The 18,606-nt window shown below is 42.3% G+C and overlaps 1 protein-coding gene across 6 annotated transcripts in view; it reads right to left on the bottom strand.

Moving 5' to 3' along the window:
- Nucleotides 1-3,277: 3,277 nt before the first annotated feature.
- st3gal5 (ST3 beta-galactoside alpha-2,3-sialyltransferase 5) overlaps nucleotides 3,278-18,606 on the bottom strand; it is a 219,366-nt gene continuing 204,037 nt past the window's right edge. For all 6 annotated transcript variants that reach the window (XM_078223763.1, XM_078223724.1, XM_078223733.1 and 3 more), the window contains one exon: nucleotides 3,278-10,748. In XM_078223763.1, coding sequence (XP_078079889.1) covers nucleotides 10,482-10,748 — 267 coding nt within the window. In that variant the 3' untranslated portion in view covers nucleotides 3,278-10,481. The remainder of the gene's footprint in view (nucleotides 10,749-18,606) is intronic.

Raw genomic sequence — 18,606 nt, forward strand, 5'->3', positions numbered from 1 at the left:
AAACAGGCGTAGGGATGGCAATGTATGATTAAATGGCTCTGATAATTTTCAATGCACACATCACGCAAATTTCATGTTGCTTGCTAATTTGCAATTGCTGTGCAGCCTGTGTTAAACGTATTGCTGAATGGCTAAGTGCCTCAGCATGGGGCTCAAGTTCACAGAAAGCTAGCACAGCTTAAATACAGCCTATAGTACCTAAAGCCAGCCACCTCTCTCTTGCCTCAATGTTTCCCCCACTTGGTGCTCTCCCCTCCACCACCCCCCTCCCCCCGGCCCCCACATACTGCTGGGGTCCTCCCCCCCCCGCCGCCCGCCCTTCGGCCCCCACATACTGCTGGGGTCCTGGTCCAATGTTTCAATTACTTTCCCTCAGACTCTTTCATAGAATCCCTACAGTGAAGACCATTCAGCCCATCAGGTTAGCACTGATTCTCCGATAGACCATCTTCTCCAGGCCCATTCCCTGCCCTATGCCCACACGTTTACCCTGCTAATCCATCTAATCTACACATCTTTGAACACCAGGGGCAATTTAGCATGGCCAATCCACCTAACCTGCACAACTTTGGACTGTGAAAGAAAACCAGAGCACCCAGAGGAAACCAACGCAGACATGGCTCTTTGCTTCACGTTCAGACTGGTTTTGCTCTGTATTTGCTGCTCGAGACAGCAAGCAGTAAATGTCAGGAGCAATGAGCCTGTGATAGGGTGAGCAGCTTCACTGTTTTTTTCCAAATATCAGTTCGTCCAGCCCCTGGCTACACTTTGTACCTGCAATCATTCTTTTTCAGGCCTCTATTTCTTCCCCCATGGCTTATCGTTCTATGGCCAAGTTGCTAAATGTTCCTCTATTTATTCTATTGGACCTCCCCCTTCTTTCTGTAAGATTTGTAAAGATCATTTAATCTCTAGTTCACTTGAGAATTGGCTTGTTAATCTATTTAAAGTCAAAGTTGCCCAGTCTGAGCTTGCTGATCTAAGTATGGGACTCCAGTCTGAGATCATTTCTAGGTGGAAAGAATTAAGTGTTTGGACTTTTCTAGTTGCATTAAGTTGCCTTCAATGTTCAATGGAAAAATGTTAAAATGCATTCGTAGAGATGAAGTTCTTCTCTTAAATACTTCAGTTGTCAAACTTAGATGAAAAACCATGCAACGTTTTAAAAACTAATTTGATATTTTAATGCTTTGTTCACTTCAGAGAGAGTTTGATAAAATATATAAATATAAATATAAAATTGGGCTCCAACTTCCACCCAGCTGTGTCAAGTCATGGCCCCACTGAAATTACAAGAGCTAAAATCATAGAAACATACAAACTAGAAGCAGGAGTCGGCCATTCAGTTCTTCGATCCTGCTCCACCATTCATTATAATCATGGCTGATCATCAAATTCAATACCCTGATTCCCCCATATCCCTTGATCCCTTTAGCCCCAAGAGCTATATCTAATTTCTTCCTGAAATCAGACGTTTTGGCCTCAACTACTTTGTGGTAGTGAATTCCACATATTCAGCACTCTCTGGGTGAAGAAATTTCTCACCTCAATTCTAAAAGATTTACCCATTATCCTCAACTTATGACCCCTAGTTCTGGACTCACCCACCATTGGGAACATTATTTCTATTATAATTTTCTAAGTTTCTATGAGATTCCCTCTCACTCTTCTCACCTCCAGTGAATATAATCCTAACCGACTTAGTCTCTCCTCATATGACAGACCTGCCATCCCAGGAATCAGCCTGGTAAACCTTCGCTGTACTCCTTCTACAGCAGAGGACATCCTTCCTCAGATAAGGACACCAAAACTGCACACAAAACTCCAGGTGTGGCCCAGTGCAATTGCAGCAAAACTTCCCTATCCCTATATTCAAATCTTCTCACTATGAAGGCCAACATATCATTTGCCTTCTTTACTGCCTGCTGTATCTGCACTTTTACTTTCAGCAACTGATGCGTGAGGACACCAAGGTCTCACAAGAATCCAACTCTCTCAACTGACACCCATTCAAGTAATAATCTGTCTTCCTGTTATTGCTACCAAAGTGGATAATGTCACATTTATCCACCTTATACTGCATCTGCCATGCATATGCCCACATACTCAGCCAGTCCAAATCACACTGAAGTATCTCTATCTGCCTCACAGCTCATCCTCCCACCCAACTTTGTATCATCTGTAAATTTGGAGATAAATACATTCAGTTCCCTCTTCTAAATTGTGAACAATTGGAGTCCTAGCACAGATCCCTGCAGAACCCCACTAGTCACTGACTGCCAATCAGAAAAAGACCCTTTCGTCAACTTTGCTTCCTATCTGCTAACCAGCTTTCTATCCATTTCAAGACATTACCTGCAATCCTTGTGCTTTAACTTTACATAGTAGTCTTATGAGACCTTGTTGAGAGCCTTCTGAAAATCTAAATAAACCACATCCACCGGTTCTGCTCAGTCAACTCTACTAGTTACATCCTCAAAAGAATTCCAATAGCACTTACTCGCTCTGGAAAACTTAATTCAAGCCTCTGCTGGCTGGAGCTTCTCAGGGCCTGCAGTGAAAGAATCCCCACAGGCCACAGTGCGGTGCAACTCCAGTGAAATCAGAGGCTACACCCTTTTCTTTTACTACACTGGCTGCCAGAAAGCAGATTGGTTTAACGGGTCCAATGGAACTGACAGGCCAGGGGGAAATAAGTGTCCAGGTAAGTGGATGGGATTTGGCTGTTTGGGTTTAGGGAGAGAGTGGTAGGGTTCACTCTTAGAGTGCGGGGGGGGGGGGGGGGAAAGAGTCCTGTGCAGCTCGGGGTCAGAGGAATCCCGGGGCTCATTAGTCAGGAAGGGGAGGGGGGTTCTGGAATGTGGTAGTGTCCCATGTGGTGCTCGATCTGGGTGTGTTTAGAATAGTTACAATGAAGTTAAAAGTGGTTCTAGCTCTTTCAGAGTAGCTGTACGTGTAAAACCGGCAGAACTATCCGAAGTTAGCGATTTAAATTTGTTAGATAGTTCCCAGCACAGCTCAATTGTCCAGGGGAAGTTAGCCCTTCTGGACAATTGGCATGTGAAGCCTTACCTGGAAATTTCCGAGGGGGGACTCCTTTGAGCATCTCTGGGGTACCCCTCAAATCTGATGCCAGGGAAATTATGGGCACAGCAATGTTGGCATCCTACTTCAGAGAGCTCCATGATTCACCCGGTTGCTTAATTCATACCAAAGGTTGTTCAAAAAAAAAAAAATCTGGACTCGACAAGAAATTAGCAGAAACTATTTTGTATGAAAGAAATTTATTGGTACATGTCAATATTCTTTCCTTACCCCCGCTCCCCCACAATGTTTCAAATCAAGTGTTACACAATCAGGTTTAAATTCCTATGTTTTGGAATCTGTCATAAAAATAACTGCATCAGTTTGTCCAAGACAAATCATTCCTTACATGTCACAGGCACAATGTTCACAATTAAGAGATGTCAATTCAATTGAATGCTCTCTGCTCAGGTCAATACCCCAAATTAATCAAAAGGCATTCTCCGTGACTATGCACTTTCTACATTAGGGAAGAAAATACCATATGTTTTGCTTCAGTCAGTTCATACATGAAACTGACATCAAAAACGTACTCAAACTAACGACTAATGATCTGTGTCATGAAATCATGGCAAAATATACACAGTATTTAATTACGAAACAAATCTCATCCCAAAATCCGAACTCAAATGACATTAAGTAATCACTTTCCTTATCTAATATTCTCTACTGAAAGCAGGTAATCCATCATTCAATTTGCTCATTACTGAGCAGACTCAAAGACAGACTGAATGATTTACTCATGTTCCTCTGCTGTTGCTGTTGAACACTGCTGAGTGGGTAACTATTGGGAAGAGTTTCTCTTTTCTCTTTAAATGCAGTAGTCTAAAGGTCAATAAGCAACTGACCCAGTGAGCTAAGTGGCAGTTATCTGTCAATCAACTGAAGCCTGATGAGGGTCTCAATAGGTGTGAACATTTAGGAATTTTAAACTGGTGCGTGCGAGTCATCCCAGCTAACCTCAACTGTATTTAAAGCAGTGGGGTTTTAGCAAGCACATCACCAGTCAGTTTGCACACGCCAGTGGGAGAGAAACTGCAGCGGGAGTGAGGGTATCGAAAATTTGGAGCTGAGGGGAAAGAGATGCTCAACTTCGGGAGGCATGATGTGGAGATGCCGGCGTTGGACTGGGGTGGGCACAGCAAGAAGTCTCACAACACCATGTTAAAGTCCAACAGGTTTATTTGGCAGCACAAGCTTTTGGAGTCTCAGGCTCCTTCTTCCACTTCGGAAGGAGCAGAGAGGCGGATCTGCGAGGGAGACTCGAGGGTAAGTGAGAGGTAGAAAGAAATCGAACCATGACGTCACAAGCCAGCAGGTAAGTGATTGGCTGGTGACTGACTAGTGGCTTTTCTTTTTTTTTCTCTCTTGGCATTGCAGTTGTTGCTGTTAAGTTCACTTAAGGGATAAGTCATGGTAGGAGATCCCAGACCCATGTCATGCTTCTCTCATGTGATGTGGGAATTCAGGGAACCTTCGGTGTCCCTGGCTCTTCATCTGCAAGAGGTGTGTCCAACTGCAGCCCCTGTTAGACCGCTTGACGATTCTGGAGCTGTGGATGGATTCACTTTGGAGCATCCGTGATGCTGAGGAAGTTGTGGATAGCACGGTCAGCGAGTTGGGTAAATATTACTGAGGGAGATAGGGAATGGGTGATCACCAGACAGAGGAAGAGTAGGAAGACAGTGCAGGGTTCCCCTGTGGTCATGTCCCTCTAAAACATATATACCTTTTTGGATACTGTTGGGGGAGATAGCTCACCAGGGGAAGGTGGCAGCAGCCAGGTTGATGGCACTGTGGCTGGCTCTGCTGCACAGGAGGGCTGGAAAAAGAGTAGCAGAGTTATAGTGATGGGAGATTCAATTGTAAGGGGAATAGACAGGCATTTCTGCGGGTTCAAATGAGACTCCAGGATGGTATGCTGCCTCCCTGGGGTAAGGGACAAGGATGTCTTGGGAGCAGCTGCAGGGCATTCTGGAGGGGGAGGGTCAACAGCCAGCTGTCGTGGTGCATATAGGCACCAATGATAGGTAAAAAACAGGATGAGGTCCTACAAGCTGAAAGGTAGGACCTCAAAAGGTAATCTCAGGATTGTTACCAGTGCCACGCGCTAATCAGAGTAGGGGTATCAGGATAGCTAAAATGAATGTGTGGCTTGAGAGACGGTGCAAGCAGGAGGCATTCAAATTCCTGGGACATTGGAACCAGTTCTGGGGAAGTGGGACCAGAAGAAATCAGAGTCTGCACCGGGGCAGGACTGGAACCAATGTCCTCGGGGGAGTGTTTGTTAGTGCTGTTGGGGAGGGTTTGAACTAATATGGCAGGTGGATGGGAACCGATGAGGAAGTCAGAGGGAAGTGAAGTGGGGACAGAAACAAAAGGCAGTAAGGGACAATGTGGAAGGCAGAGAAACCAAAATAGGTTGTGATGAACAAAGCATCGTAGCTGTGAGGGACAGCTCGGTGGATAGGATATTAGTATGTAGATAGGCTGGAAAATTGGGCGGGGATCCTGGATTCAGGATTCAATCCTGGACCGGGGAGCGGCGCGGGCTTGGAGGGCCGAAGGGCCTGTTCCTGTGCTGTATTGTTCTTTGTTTGTTCTAATCCAACTTGGGAAGGGGCTATCTTAGACCTGGCTCTGGGAAACGAGCCCAGACAGATGATTGATATCTCAGTAGCGGATCATTTTGGGAACGGTGATCACAATTCTATAAGTTTCAAGATACTTGTAGAAAAGGACAGAAGTAGTCCCAGAGTGAAAGTACTAAACTGAGGGAAGGCTAACTACAACAGCATTGGGCAGGAGCTAGGGAATGTAGACTGGGGGTGGCTGTTTGAGGGCAAATCCACATTTGATATGTGGGAGTCTTTTAAAAAATCAGTTGTTAACAATTCAGGAGAAGTATGTCCCTGTAAAAATAAAGGATGGCAAGATTCGGGAACCCTGGATGACAAGAGATTGTGAGCTCAGTGAAAAAGGAGGCATACATAAATTTCAGGAAACTGAAAATGGATAAGGCTCTTGAGGAATACAAAGATAGCAGGAAAGAGCTTAATCAGCGATTTAGGAGGGCAAAAAGGGGCAGTGAAACATCCTTGGCAGGCAGGAAGACGGAGAATCCCAAGGCTTTTTATGTGTACATAAGGAGGAAGAGGGTAGCTATGGAAAGGGTAGGTCAAGGACAGTGGAGGGAATTTGTGTGTGGAGCCAGATGAGGTGGGCGAGGTCCTTAACGAGTACTTTGCATCAGTATTCACAGAGGAGAAGGATGTGGTGGATTGAGAGTGTAGAAAGGAGGATGTTGACATTCTAGGACATGTTAATATAAAAAGGGTGGAGGTTTTGAAAAAAGTTAAGGATTGCGTCTATCCCAGAATACTGAGAGAGGCGAGGGAAGAAATTGCAGAGGCCGTGGCCAAAATTTTTGTATCTCCTTTAGCCACGGGCGAGGTACCAGAGGATTGGAGGGTAGCTAACATTGTTCCTCTGTTTAAATAGGACAGAAGAGACAATCCGGGAAATTACAGGCCTGTGAGCCTTACATCAGTGGTGGGGAAAGTATTGGAGAAGGTTCTTAGGGGAGGATTACTCAAATCTGGAAGAGAATAGGCTCATTAGCGATAGGCAGCATGGTTTTATGAAGGGGAGGTCGTTTCTCACGAACTTGATTGAGTTCTTTGAGGAAGTGACAAGAAAGATTGACCAGGGCAGGGCAGTGGATGTTGTACACATGGACTTTAGTAAAGCCTTCAGTAAGGTTCTTCATGGCAGGCTGATACAGTGGTGAAGTAATATGGGATCCGAGGTGAGCTGGTAAAATGGATACAAAACTAGCTTGGGAATTGAAAGCAGAGTAACAGCAGTGGGAGGGTAATCTTTCAACCGGAGGTCTAAGACAAGCAGCATTCCACAAGGATCAGTGCTGGGGCCTTTGCTGTTGATTTGGCAGAAAATGTAGGTGGTCTTGATTAGTAAATTTGCAGATGATACAAAAATTGGGGGAGTAGGGGATAGTGAGGAGGATTGTCAGAGGATACAGCAGGATATAAATCAGCTGGAGACCTGGGCCGAAAGATGGCAGTTGGAATTTAACCAGGACAAATGTGAAGTGATGCAAATTGAAAAGGTCTACTGCAGAAGGAAAGTATACAGTAAATGGTAGAGTCCTTAGAGATATTAGCATAGAGGGATATCGGCGTGCAGATCCACAGTTCCCTGAAGTTAGGTGGACAAGCTGGTCAAGAAGGCATATGACATGCTGGCCGTCATTGGTTAGAGTGTTAAGTATAGGAATTGGAAAATCATGTTGCAGTTGTATAAGACTTTGGTTAGGCTGCATTTGGAGTATTGTGTACAATTCTGGTTGCGACACTACCAGAAGAATGTTGATGCATTGGAAAAGGTGCAGAAGAGATTTACGAGGATGTTGCCTGGTTTGGAGGATATGGACAAAGAAAAGTTGAACAAACTTGGATTGTTTTCATTGGACTGTCATAGGATGTGGGGGGATCTGATAGAGGTTTACAAGATTATGACAGGTTTGGATAGAGTGGATAGTCAGAGGCTTTTTCCCAGGGTCAAAGGGTCAATTACTCGGGGACATAGGTTGAAAGTGAGGGAGAAGTTTAAAAGAGACGCAAGGGGCAAGTTTTTCTACATAGCAGGTGATTAATGCCTGGAACGCGATGCCGGAGGTGATGGTGGAAGCAGATTCTATAAGAACGTTCAAGAGGCATCTGGATTGGCATGGGACAGCACGGTGGCACAGTGGTTAGCACTGCTGCCTCACAGCACCAGGGACACGGTTTCGATTCCCAGCTTGGGTCACTGTCCGTGTGGAGTTTGCACATTCTCCCTGTGTCTGTGTGGGTTCCCTCCGGGTTCCTCCCACAGTCCAAAGATGTGCAGGTTAGGTGAATTGGCTATGCTAAATGGACAAACACTAATTATTCTCAAGTTCAATTTACTATCCAAAATAATTTCACATCTTATATCTACAAAAACAATTTTACAATGAAAACCAGTTGTGAGGCAAAACAAACTTACAATTTCTGTAATAGAGTGCTTGCTATACAGTCAAAACGACATTGGATCACATAATTGGGTCCAAAAATTTAAAATATTATGTCGCTCCAACCAACAATCCACATCCACCTCCCTGCCCAAATAAAACTGGGGTAATTTCAAAAATTAACAATTTTAACATTAGCATAACAGCAGCTATAGACATTCTTATCAGCTTTACATCATTATAGGATCACCGATTGCAGGAAGCTCCGTCAGAAGCATTCACTTGCAACTTCTATTGAAACAGAAACAAAAATTAAACATTACCATGGAATTGGTCCTGCAAGTCTCCCTGAACAGCAATCTATCACTATTTGACTCTTCAGGTATTTTGCTCATTGATACAATCTTTACACTGAAGCATTATTTGATAGGCCAAATGAACATTTATAACCTGTCTATCCCAACTGTGAGATAATGCTTTACAAACCATAATAAGATTAACAGTGTGATGCACAAGATTTATTTTAAATAGAAAACATGGTGAAACACTGGGCCCAAACCAGCAAAGATCTCACAGCTTTTGCTTAAATAGAGTCAAAAGAGACAATCTTTTCAGGTCTTGCCTATATGGATTTTTCTTTCTTTACGTACACTTCTTCTTTATTTATTTCTGCCAGATTATAACCGAAGGCCAATTAGTTGATGCTTTACAAAATATTTTGGTGCATCAGCATTAGTAGCTTTCCCATGTGTATTGGTTCCAGTAATAACATCTCACTGTACTATATAAAAACAGTTATACAGAACACTTATTATAAATATATTGCAATAGATTTCCTTTCATCTGCTTGCATCAGCAAATTGTTGTCTTTTCTGCTAACTTCAGGAAAAAGAGGAACATATATTTCATTGAGTGAAACAGTAATCTTTTAGGTTATACAGTACTCAAATTAGCTAAATCCTGTCAAACTGACCAGAATTTTATGGCTCCAATGCGAATGAATCACTTACACAAATTATAACTGCAAAAGTAGAAATAGGATCGACAGTGCCTGAGCCAAACAAACAAGTTACCCAAAATATTACCTATTTTTCTCCAAGCCTAACTATTTAAAATAGAATCACTAGCACCTTCCACTCAAAATGCAACCATTCATCTCTGGAATGAAAAATATAAAACAAAATTTTGTAAATCAATAAGACATTTGGTATGAGTTTAAGCAGCACAATCAATTGGCTACATGTCTGTACATTACAAAATACAAATAACCAGACGTGTTTTACCATAATATACATCACATATTAAAACACATCTGTGACCAACTCTACACAATTAAGATTCAATTAACTGACACTTCTTTTGAAAGTAGCATTGTGTGTCATCTCATATTCTACACACCAAGTGCCAACCATCATCCCACTAGATGTCTTTGGTAAATTTTCAAAACTTCTCAACAACACAAGCCTGCAGCTGATTTCATCAGTAACATAAAATGGGCGACAGAGAATCTTTTAACCTGTTAGAACATCTGATATTCTTTAAAGGAAAAATTAAGTAAGGTGTAAATGGGCCATCAGTTCACTGCTGCTCTTCAATATTGTTGAAATCCACCTTCATCTCCATAGTATTTATATAACAAAATCAACATCATTCTGTGGGGGGAATGAATATTTGATATTGCCATACATCAGCTTGTATGGTACCATTTTCATACAGTAAATTTAACTTGTTCCTCTCGACCACTAGAATTGCCACCTGAGAAGCGTGACAGGCAGATAAGCATTGATAGCTATGAAGAATTCCGTTCTACGTCATCAAAAAGACATGCACTGTTTCAAAAATCAAATACATAACATCTGCAGAATTACACATAATTTAAATTGTCTTGTATCTTCCAAAGCACTGGAAATGCCTTTCTCCAGAACAATTATTAAGTTTACATCCAAAGTATGTTTTGCAAGTTGCCAACTTCATTAGTGCAATTTAAACAAAGCATTTCCAAATTATTACAATAATATTAAATTGGGCTTAATGTCCACGAGCAACATTCAAGGGACATGTAGTTTTAAAATTCAGAGGATGATATGCAGTGGCCATTGCAATCTCAATTTAACCTATAAATATTCAAAAGCCTCAGTTACATTACTGACTCTAATTTAGCTTAATGTCCAAATTAAGTCAGCTCGTCACATATTTACTTTTAAAGTTACACTTCTACATTTAATAAAATGATTGAAAAATCCTGCAAGTCTTCAGTAGGCTCATGCAAGAATCACAATGTTTCCTTATTGGCAGTACAGAAAAGAACTTCGCTAATGGGCCTCAAATGTCTCGACTCTGGAAGAACACTTTTATTTTTAAAGGAACTGTAAACTTCAAAAGGTCATACTTTTTCCCAATTGCAAAATTTGCAGTGAATCCCTCCACTGAGGTCTGTCACAACACCTGCTTTAACTAAATCTTGCAGGAATTTCCTCTCAATTTCCACATTGTGCATAGTTTGGGCTTTCATAGCATTCATCTGGACATTTTCATAGTAGTGCAATGGTGTTTGTGGTTGGCTAAGGTTGTATCCAAATCCTGCCAAGCTGACCTCATCGCATAAATGTGTAGCCAGGACAACAGCACTGACTCCCAATGTAGGAATATTCTAAAATATAAATCAGATAACATTCATGTTACTAATGCAAGACCAATTTATTTTTATAAATAAAGTCTAGTGCCATATTAGGACAGTAATACAAAGCCTGAAATTGTGTATGGTTGCTTCAACAATGAACACAAGTATAACAAACAAGCCAAGAAGAACATGTCAGCTGGTCAATAAAACCGGTCCCATATTCACCAAAAAGCACCATAACATTTGGCATCCACCACAGGCTATGCAATTTCCTTGGAGAGACAAAGATCAGAGTAAGAAAGGGCAGGAACCAAATACACCACAACAGCTGCTGGCGGCTGGGTACCTTACTGGGGAAAATAAAGGAAAAACACAGCACATAAACAAGGAGAACCTCTAAGTATTGTGTAAGTCTGCCCAGCTACTTCACTATTTTCTACAATTTAAAATTTCACAGATAGGGTGGAATATAATTGCAGTAATGAGAGTCTTGCCCATTATTTGGAGAACCAGTGGAGTACTGCATCATCTTTCCTCAGGAGGCCTTATGCTATTTATTTCAATCAGGCAATTACCTGGACAACATTGAGCCTCACACTGAATTAAACTTTCAGTGGGGTGGAAATCTTCTCCCCAGAACTGCCAGCCAATTACCAACAGGGGGCAGTACCAGAAACGGCATGAGGAGCGGTGGCCACTGGGACCTATGCAGACAATTCAGCGATGGGTTAAAAAACATGAGCAAGACTTGCTGAGCAGCCTCCCCTGGATAGAAAGTCCATTGCTCAAGGGCTTTATTTGGCCACTGGGAAGGAAGGTGACACGATGGCACAGTGATTAGCACTGCTGCCTCTCAGCACCAAGTTAGGTGGATTAGCCATGGTAAATGCACTACCAAATGGGTTGAATCTCTTGCAACAACAATCCAGTGGGGGGCTGAGCAAGATGCTCTTTCGGAGAGACGATGCAGACTTGATGGGTTGAATGGACTTCCTTCTGCATTATAGGGAGTCTATAGTCCTAAGCCCCAGCCTTTTAACCTTACAGATTTTAACATGGCTGACAAGTCTATCATATGGTATTATATTACCTTCTGAATGTCCATACACAACCCCACTTGACATTATTTCATCTAGTTAGTCAAACATGATTTGTCTTTAATAAATCCATGCTGATTTCCATTTATTACCCATAGTTTAACAAGCACCAAATGATTTTGTCCCAGATTATTGACTCCAAAAAGCCTCCCCCACTGGTGTTAAACCGATTAGCCGCATCTGATATGCTTTTGGACAAAGGTGTAACATTTGCAATCCAAGGGAGATGGAAAGTTTCAAAAGTTAACTTTAATTAAACTTAAAACTACATTTATACATTCATATTTCAATTATAATATACATCAGCTAAATCAACACATACCCACACAATTTTCCTTAGTTTTAGATCAGCTGATGTTGCACACAGTTGGCCTTACAACCACAACATCCAAATTGTTGGAGACCAGAGACAGTCAGCACAAGACAATGCATATTGATTTTAGTGCAAACTTACAGAGCAGGCTGTCAATGGAATTGTTGAGGTTATATTTGTACAAGTTCTCTCTTGGAGGGGAAAGCAAGTCAAGTAATCCTCAATACAGTTTCTCAGCAGATATCAATTCAGCTGACAATCATAGAAGACAAGAGATCATTTGGTCTATTGTGCCTGCACCAGTTCCATGGTAGAGCCATCCAACTCCCTGGATCTGTCCCCTATAATAAATTTTTCCACTTCAACTATTTGACCATTTCCCTTCAAAAAGTTACTACAGAATCAGTTTCCACCACCCTTGCAGACAGTGCAACTTCAGTTTAAAGGTAAAAAGAGACATTTGACTGATGAAACGCTCAACGTGTTCCATATATCGCAAACAGATCTTTCAGAATAACCATTTTCACACATCTCTCGGATTGGTGAGATATAGTATACTGTTGGATAGTAGCTCATCATGTCTCAAGAATGCTTCAGATACGGCTAATTATTTTTAAGTGTAGTGTCTACTGTTATGTAAGCAAATTATGCAGCCATTTACAAACAGCAAGATGCCACAAAGGGGTAATTGATGGTTCTATTACAGAGGTATTGGTTGAGGGAACAATGTTGGTGAGGACACCAGGAGAATATGCTGTTCTTCAAACGGTTAATCGGAACAGAAAGATGGCGCTGTTGCATCAACCTCTTTTGTATAAAAGAGGCTTTATTCTCTTTTCACGAGCACTCATTGTCCGTGGGTTTCTAATCGTGACTCATGCCATTATATCCCTCTGTCACAAGGCAAGGAGGCCGGCCCCTAACAACCACCTCAGACAGTATGGGGATTTAACTTGCGTAGCTGGCATTATTCTGCACAACACTAGTCATGTAGCCAGCTGAGATAACTGACTCTCTATGCTCTTACTAGCTCGTTACAAAACCCAGCGCTGGCACCGGACCACTTGCTGGTCCTCACAGTTAAGGATTCTTGTTCTCCCCAAGGAACTACCCAGCCACCTGCCTGTCCTGTTGGTCAGAAAATATCATGCAAGACATGGAAGCCAAAAGAAATAAATAAAAAATGGCAGATGCAGGGGCGAAATGCTTATTAGAATTGCCACTATAATCAGCATTTAAAAAGATAACACAATAGCAGAAAAGGCTGGTATTACTCAGCAGCATCTGTGTCGAAAGGAATGGAGATAAAGGGAGGAATTTTCCCATCCCGTCCGCTGCAGGAATCATAGCAGGCAGGGGGGCAGACCATACAAAGCTCTGTTGATCTCGGGTGGGATTTTCCAGTTTTGGGACGAGTGTGGCCGGAAAATCCCGTCCAAAGTTTCAGCTCTGAGACCATTCCTTAAAAGAATGACAACAGTTGGGAATCTCTTGCAACAACAATCCAGTGACAAATGTCATAAGTTAGACCAATGTGCATTCCTATTCAACAGTGGTGAACTGATGTCAGAATTTATTGAAGTACTTATTTATAAATGGCACAGTGAAGAGAATGACCACTCAAACAGCACGAAGACTAATAAAAGTCACCAATCACAGTACCAACGTTTGAGTACTTTACATAATCAGCAATGTTCAAAAAGATCGAGGTTAAAGAATTAAAGAAAAATAACATTGTTTTCACAGCTTTTCATTGCGTTTCCAGGACCTAATTTGCAACTCCTTCAGGCACTGATTAGTGCATCTGCAGCTGTAGCAATGCAGAGTCTAACCGGACAGGGATTTACTAAGACTTGACCTGGAGTGATGTATACAGTGTTGATCTCCTTACCCAAGGAGAGGTATGCTTAAAAGGTTTGTCTTATGAGGGAAGGTTGAGCACATTAGAACGATACTTGCAGGAGGTTGGCAGAATGAGAGGTGATCTTATTGAAACATTTTAAGATTTACATAGAAACATAGAAGATAGGAGCAGGAGGCGGCCATTTGGCCCTTCGAGCCTGCTCCGCCATTCATCTTGATCATGGCTGATCATCCAACTCAATAGCCTAATCCTGCTTTCTCTCCATAACCTTTGATCCCATTCGCCCCAAGTGCTATATCCAGCCGCCTCTTGAATACATTCAATGTTTTGGCATCAACTGCTTCCTGAGGTAATGAATTCCACAGGCTCACCACTCTTTGGGTGAAGAAATGTCTCACCTCCGTCCTAAATGGTCTACCCTGAATCCTCAGACTGTAACCCCTGGTTCTGGACTCCCCCACCATTGGGAACATCTTCCCTGCATCTATCCTGTCTAGATCTGTTAGAATTTTATAAGTCTCAATGAGATCCCCCTTCATTCGTCTGAACTGCAGCGAAAACAACCCTAACCTAGTCAATGCACCCTAGCTATGACTGTAACACTACATTCTCCACTCTCTCGCTTCCTTCTCTATGAACGATATGCTTTGTCTGTATAGCACGCAAGAAACAATACTTTTCACTTTTTGCTAATAAATGTGACAATAATAAATCAAATCAACTCAATCTCTCCTCATACATCAGTCCCGCCATCCCCGGAATCAGCCTGGTAAACCTTTGCTGCACTCCCTCGAGAGCAAGAACATCCTTCCTCAGAAAAGACGACCAAAACTGCACACAATACTCTAGGTGTGGCCTCACCAAGGCCCTGTATAATTGCAACAACACATCCCTGCTCCTGTACTCGAAACCTCTCACAATGAAGGCCAACATAGCATTTGCCTTCTTTACTGCCTGCTGCACCTGCATGCTTCCCTTCAGTAACTGGTGCACAAGGACACCCAGGTCCCGCTGCACACTCCCCTCTCCCAATTTACAACCATTTGAGGGGGCTTGCTTCCTCTTGTGGGGGGAGTATCTAGAGCGTGGGGCAAAAGTTTAAACTTTAGGGGTCTCCCATTTAAGACAGATGAGAAGGAATTCCTTCTCTCACATGTTTTAGATAAAGCTCGGCACAACATCGTGGGCCGAAGGGCCTGTTCTGTGCTGTACTGTTCTATGCCTTAACATTAATCTTTGGAATTCTCTTCCAAAGAGCAGCGGAGGCTGGGCTAATGAATATATTGTAGTCTGAGTTAGACAGATTTTTGGACTACAAGGGAGTTGATCAGCCTTGATCTTACTGAATGGCGAAGCAGGTTCGGTTGTCCGAATGGCCTGCTCCTGCTTTTATTTCTTACAATCTTATCCCGATCCAGAGAAAATCCTGCAGAAGTCTCTGACCTGAAGGGAATTGAATTTTTACATAAACTTCAATAAAAGCATAAAAACAAACATTTTGGGCCATTTCCGTCCCAATGACAAAGACATGTGCAAGACTTTCTTAACCAGCCTGCAACTGAGAAACCAGAAAACTAGCATGAATAATTTGTTACTGATGCTGTTTTGAATTGGGTAAACCTATTACAATCAACTTCTACTTGGATCAGAATAACTCTCTGAAGCAGTGCAAATGACGCAGGAAATTCTGTGGTCTAAAAACTAATATATTAATTCCCTGGGACCTCTGCACTAGAATAATGTTGTACACACATTTTCAAGAAATTCCAGGTGGCAGTGACTAGCATTGCTGCCTCACAATGCCAGGGACCTGGATTCGACTCTGGCCTTGGGTGACTGTGTGGAGTTTGTACATTCTCCTTGTGTCTGTGTGGGTTTCCTCCGGGTACTTTGGTTTCCTCCCACAGTGCAGTTAGGTGGATTGGCCATGCTAAATTGTCCCTTAGTACCCCAAGATGTGTAGAAAAGGGGAATTAGTGGGCTAAATGCATGGGGTTACGGGATAAAGCAGAGTGAGTCCTCTCTTTGGCAAGTCAGTGAAGACTCGACAGGCCAAATGGTCTCCTTCTGCACAGTAGGAATTCTTTGATTGTGACGATTCTACAATAAACCTGCAATTCAGTAAATGACCACTAAGTGGAGACAAACATCCATTAACACAACAACACGAGTTGTTTTTTACAAAAGGTAAAAGTTGCTGACACTATTTTTTTGCAAAAGTCAATAATTCAACCAAAACAAAATGGGATAAGAGGTTCATTTATGTGATTTGGAAACAATTGCACCACGGAGTTGCAACTGCAACAAAATAGTCCAAAAGCCTTACTGTTGGAAGAACAGTGTGTGCTTTTTCATGATCTCAGAGACAGTAAAGTTGACTGATGTTCTTACACTTGTCAGATGGAAAGAGAGAGAAGGGCTCTTCTGAGAATGGGATTAGTGGAACTGAGAATGACACATTAGTGGAACTGAGTGGAACAAGCTTTATTTATCAAGCTTGCACAAAGCAAATGCAGGTACCAATGAAATTGGATGAGGACTATGTCTGAGCATTGGTGAAGAAACAATATATTCTATTGAAGCTTATTTATTGTCACAAGTAGGCTTACATTAACACTGCAATGAAGTTACTGTGAAAATCCTCTAGTCGCCACACTCCGGCGCCTGTTCGGGTACACAGGGAGAATTTAGCATATCCAATGCACTTAACCAGCACGTCTTTCGGACCGTAGGAGGAAACCCACGCAGACACGGGGAGAACGTGCAGACTCTGCACAGACAGTGACCCAAGCCGGGAATCAAACCCGGGTCCCTGGCACTGTGAGGCAGCAGCGCTAACCACTGTGCCACCCATTTAAAAATTAAAAGCTATTGAAAAGGCAGAGATATCTCGACAGGCTAAATTTAGCTGGTCTGGCAGCATTTGTGGAGAGAGAAACAGTTATTGTTGAGTCCAATATATTACTACCCCAGTTGATGTTGTAACTGGATGGGAAGACAACAGAATGGAACCCTGGCTCAAAAAACCATAACGTTTCATTTTCTTTTATAAAAAGAGGAGGAACAGAGTTACAGGATCGCTAATTAGTTTTAATAATTAAAAAATTGTTAAACATGAAAAAATTGGATGATACAATACACCTCTACTCCTCCCTTAGCTTAATACACATATTTTAAGAACACAGATTACAAAGTATACCTTAAGCTACAACAGTCTCAGTAACACAAAGTCCCTTTAAGCCAGTGGTTTCTAACCTTTTCAGTAACACAGCATACTTCAATCCCATGGCACAACCTCATATTTACGATGATTACAATCAGTAGCTGCACAAAGCTGGACGTGGAAATGGTCAAGAGCTTCAAGTTTCTAGGTGTCCAGATCACCAACAACCTGTCCTGGTCCTCCCACACCAACGCTGTAGTTATGAAAGCCCACCAACGCCTCTACTTTCTCAGGAGGCTAAGGAAATTTGGCACGTCAGCTACAACTCTCACCAACTTTTACAGATGCACCATAGAAAACATTCCTTCTGGTTCTATCACAGCTTGGTATGGCTCCTGCTCTGCCCAAGACCGCAAGAAACTACAAAGGGTCGCGAACAAAGCCTAGTCCCATCACTCAAACTAGCCTCCCAAACTAGACTCTGCCGACACTTTTCAGAAAAGCAGCCTGCATAATCAAGGACCCCACGCACCCCGGACATACTTTCTTCCACTTTCTTCTGTCAGGAAAAAGGTACAAAAATCTAAGGTCATGTATCAACCGACTCAAGAACAGCTTCTTCCCTGCTCCAAACTTTTGAACGGACCTACCTCGCATTAAGTTGATCTTTCTCTACACCCTAGCTATGACTGTCACACTACATTCTGCACTCTCTCCTTTCCTTCTCTATGAATGGTATGCTTAGTCTATATAGCGCGCAAGAAACAATACTTTTCACTGTATAATACATGCGACAATAATAAATCAAATCAAATCCTGGCAGCAGGCCATGGCACACTTGCAAGCTTTCCATGGCAGTGGTTGGGAACCACTGCTTTAAGCACACAGATTGGCTGTGGTCAAATACACACTCCACTCTGAACCCAAGTAAGTTTCTTTGGATTTCTCCTCAATTATCCCTGAGGATTGCCATGAGAATTTCCCAATTCCACTCCCAAAAACACACCACACTCTACTCTCAATGCTTTTCCTTAGTGGTTTGCATTCCAAAGTCTTGTCCAGGTTTTACAAGTGATTCTTTTAAGCAAAGTCTCTGGCTCCACTTTTAACAGTGAATCCAGTCCAGGGTTTCTCAACAGCGCCTTTAGCTTGACTGCTGTAGTACAAACTGTTCACAATTGCTTTAACTTTCGAATCCCAGACTCAAGTAAAATGGCAAATGTTCAATTTACCTCTGAAATGTGCTGTCCAATTTTAAATCTGGTTCCTGCAATAGTCTCTAGTTCAGAACAATTTGTTTACTCTTCCTTGAATTCTTCTGAACAATATTTCACTTTACTTCAGTCACTTTAAACATTCTTTCTGTACCAATTCCCGAGTTATCTGGACTGTAACTGGTTCTCTACGGTCCAATCTCTTTCCACCTCCTATCCTGTCCAGTTTTCCTCTGG

This window comes from Mustelus asterias, chromosome 1, assembly GCF_964213995.1.
Source record: "Mustelus asterias chromosome 1, sMusAst1.hap1.1, whole genome shotgun sequence".
Classification (NCBI taxonomy): domain Eukaryota; kingdom Metazoa; phylum Chordata; class Chondrichthyes; order Carcharhiniformes; family Triakidae; genus Mustelus; species Mustelus asterias.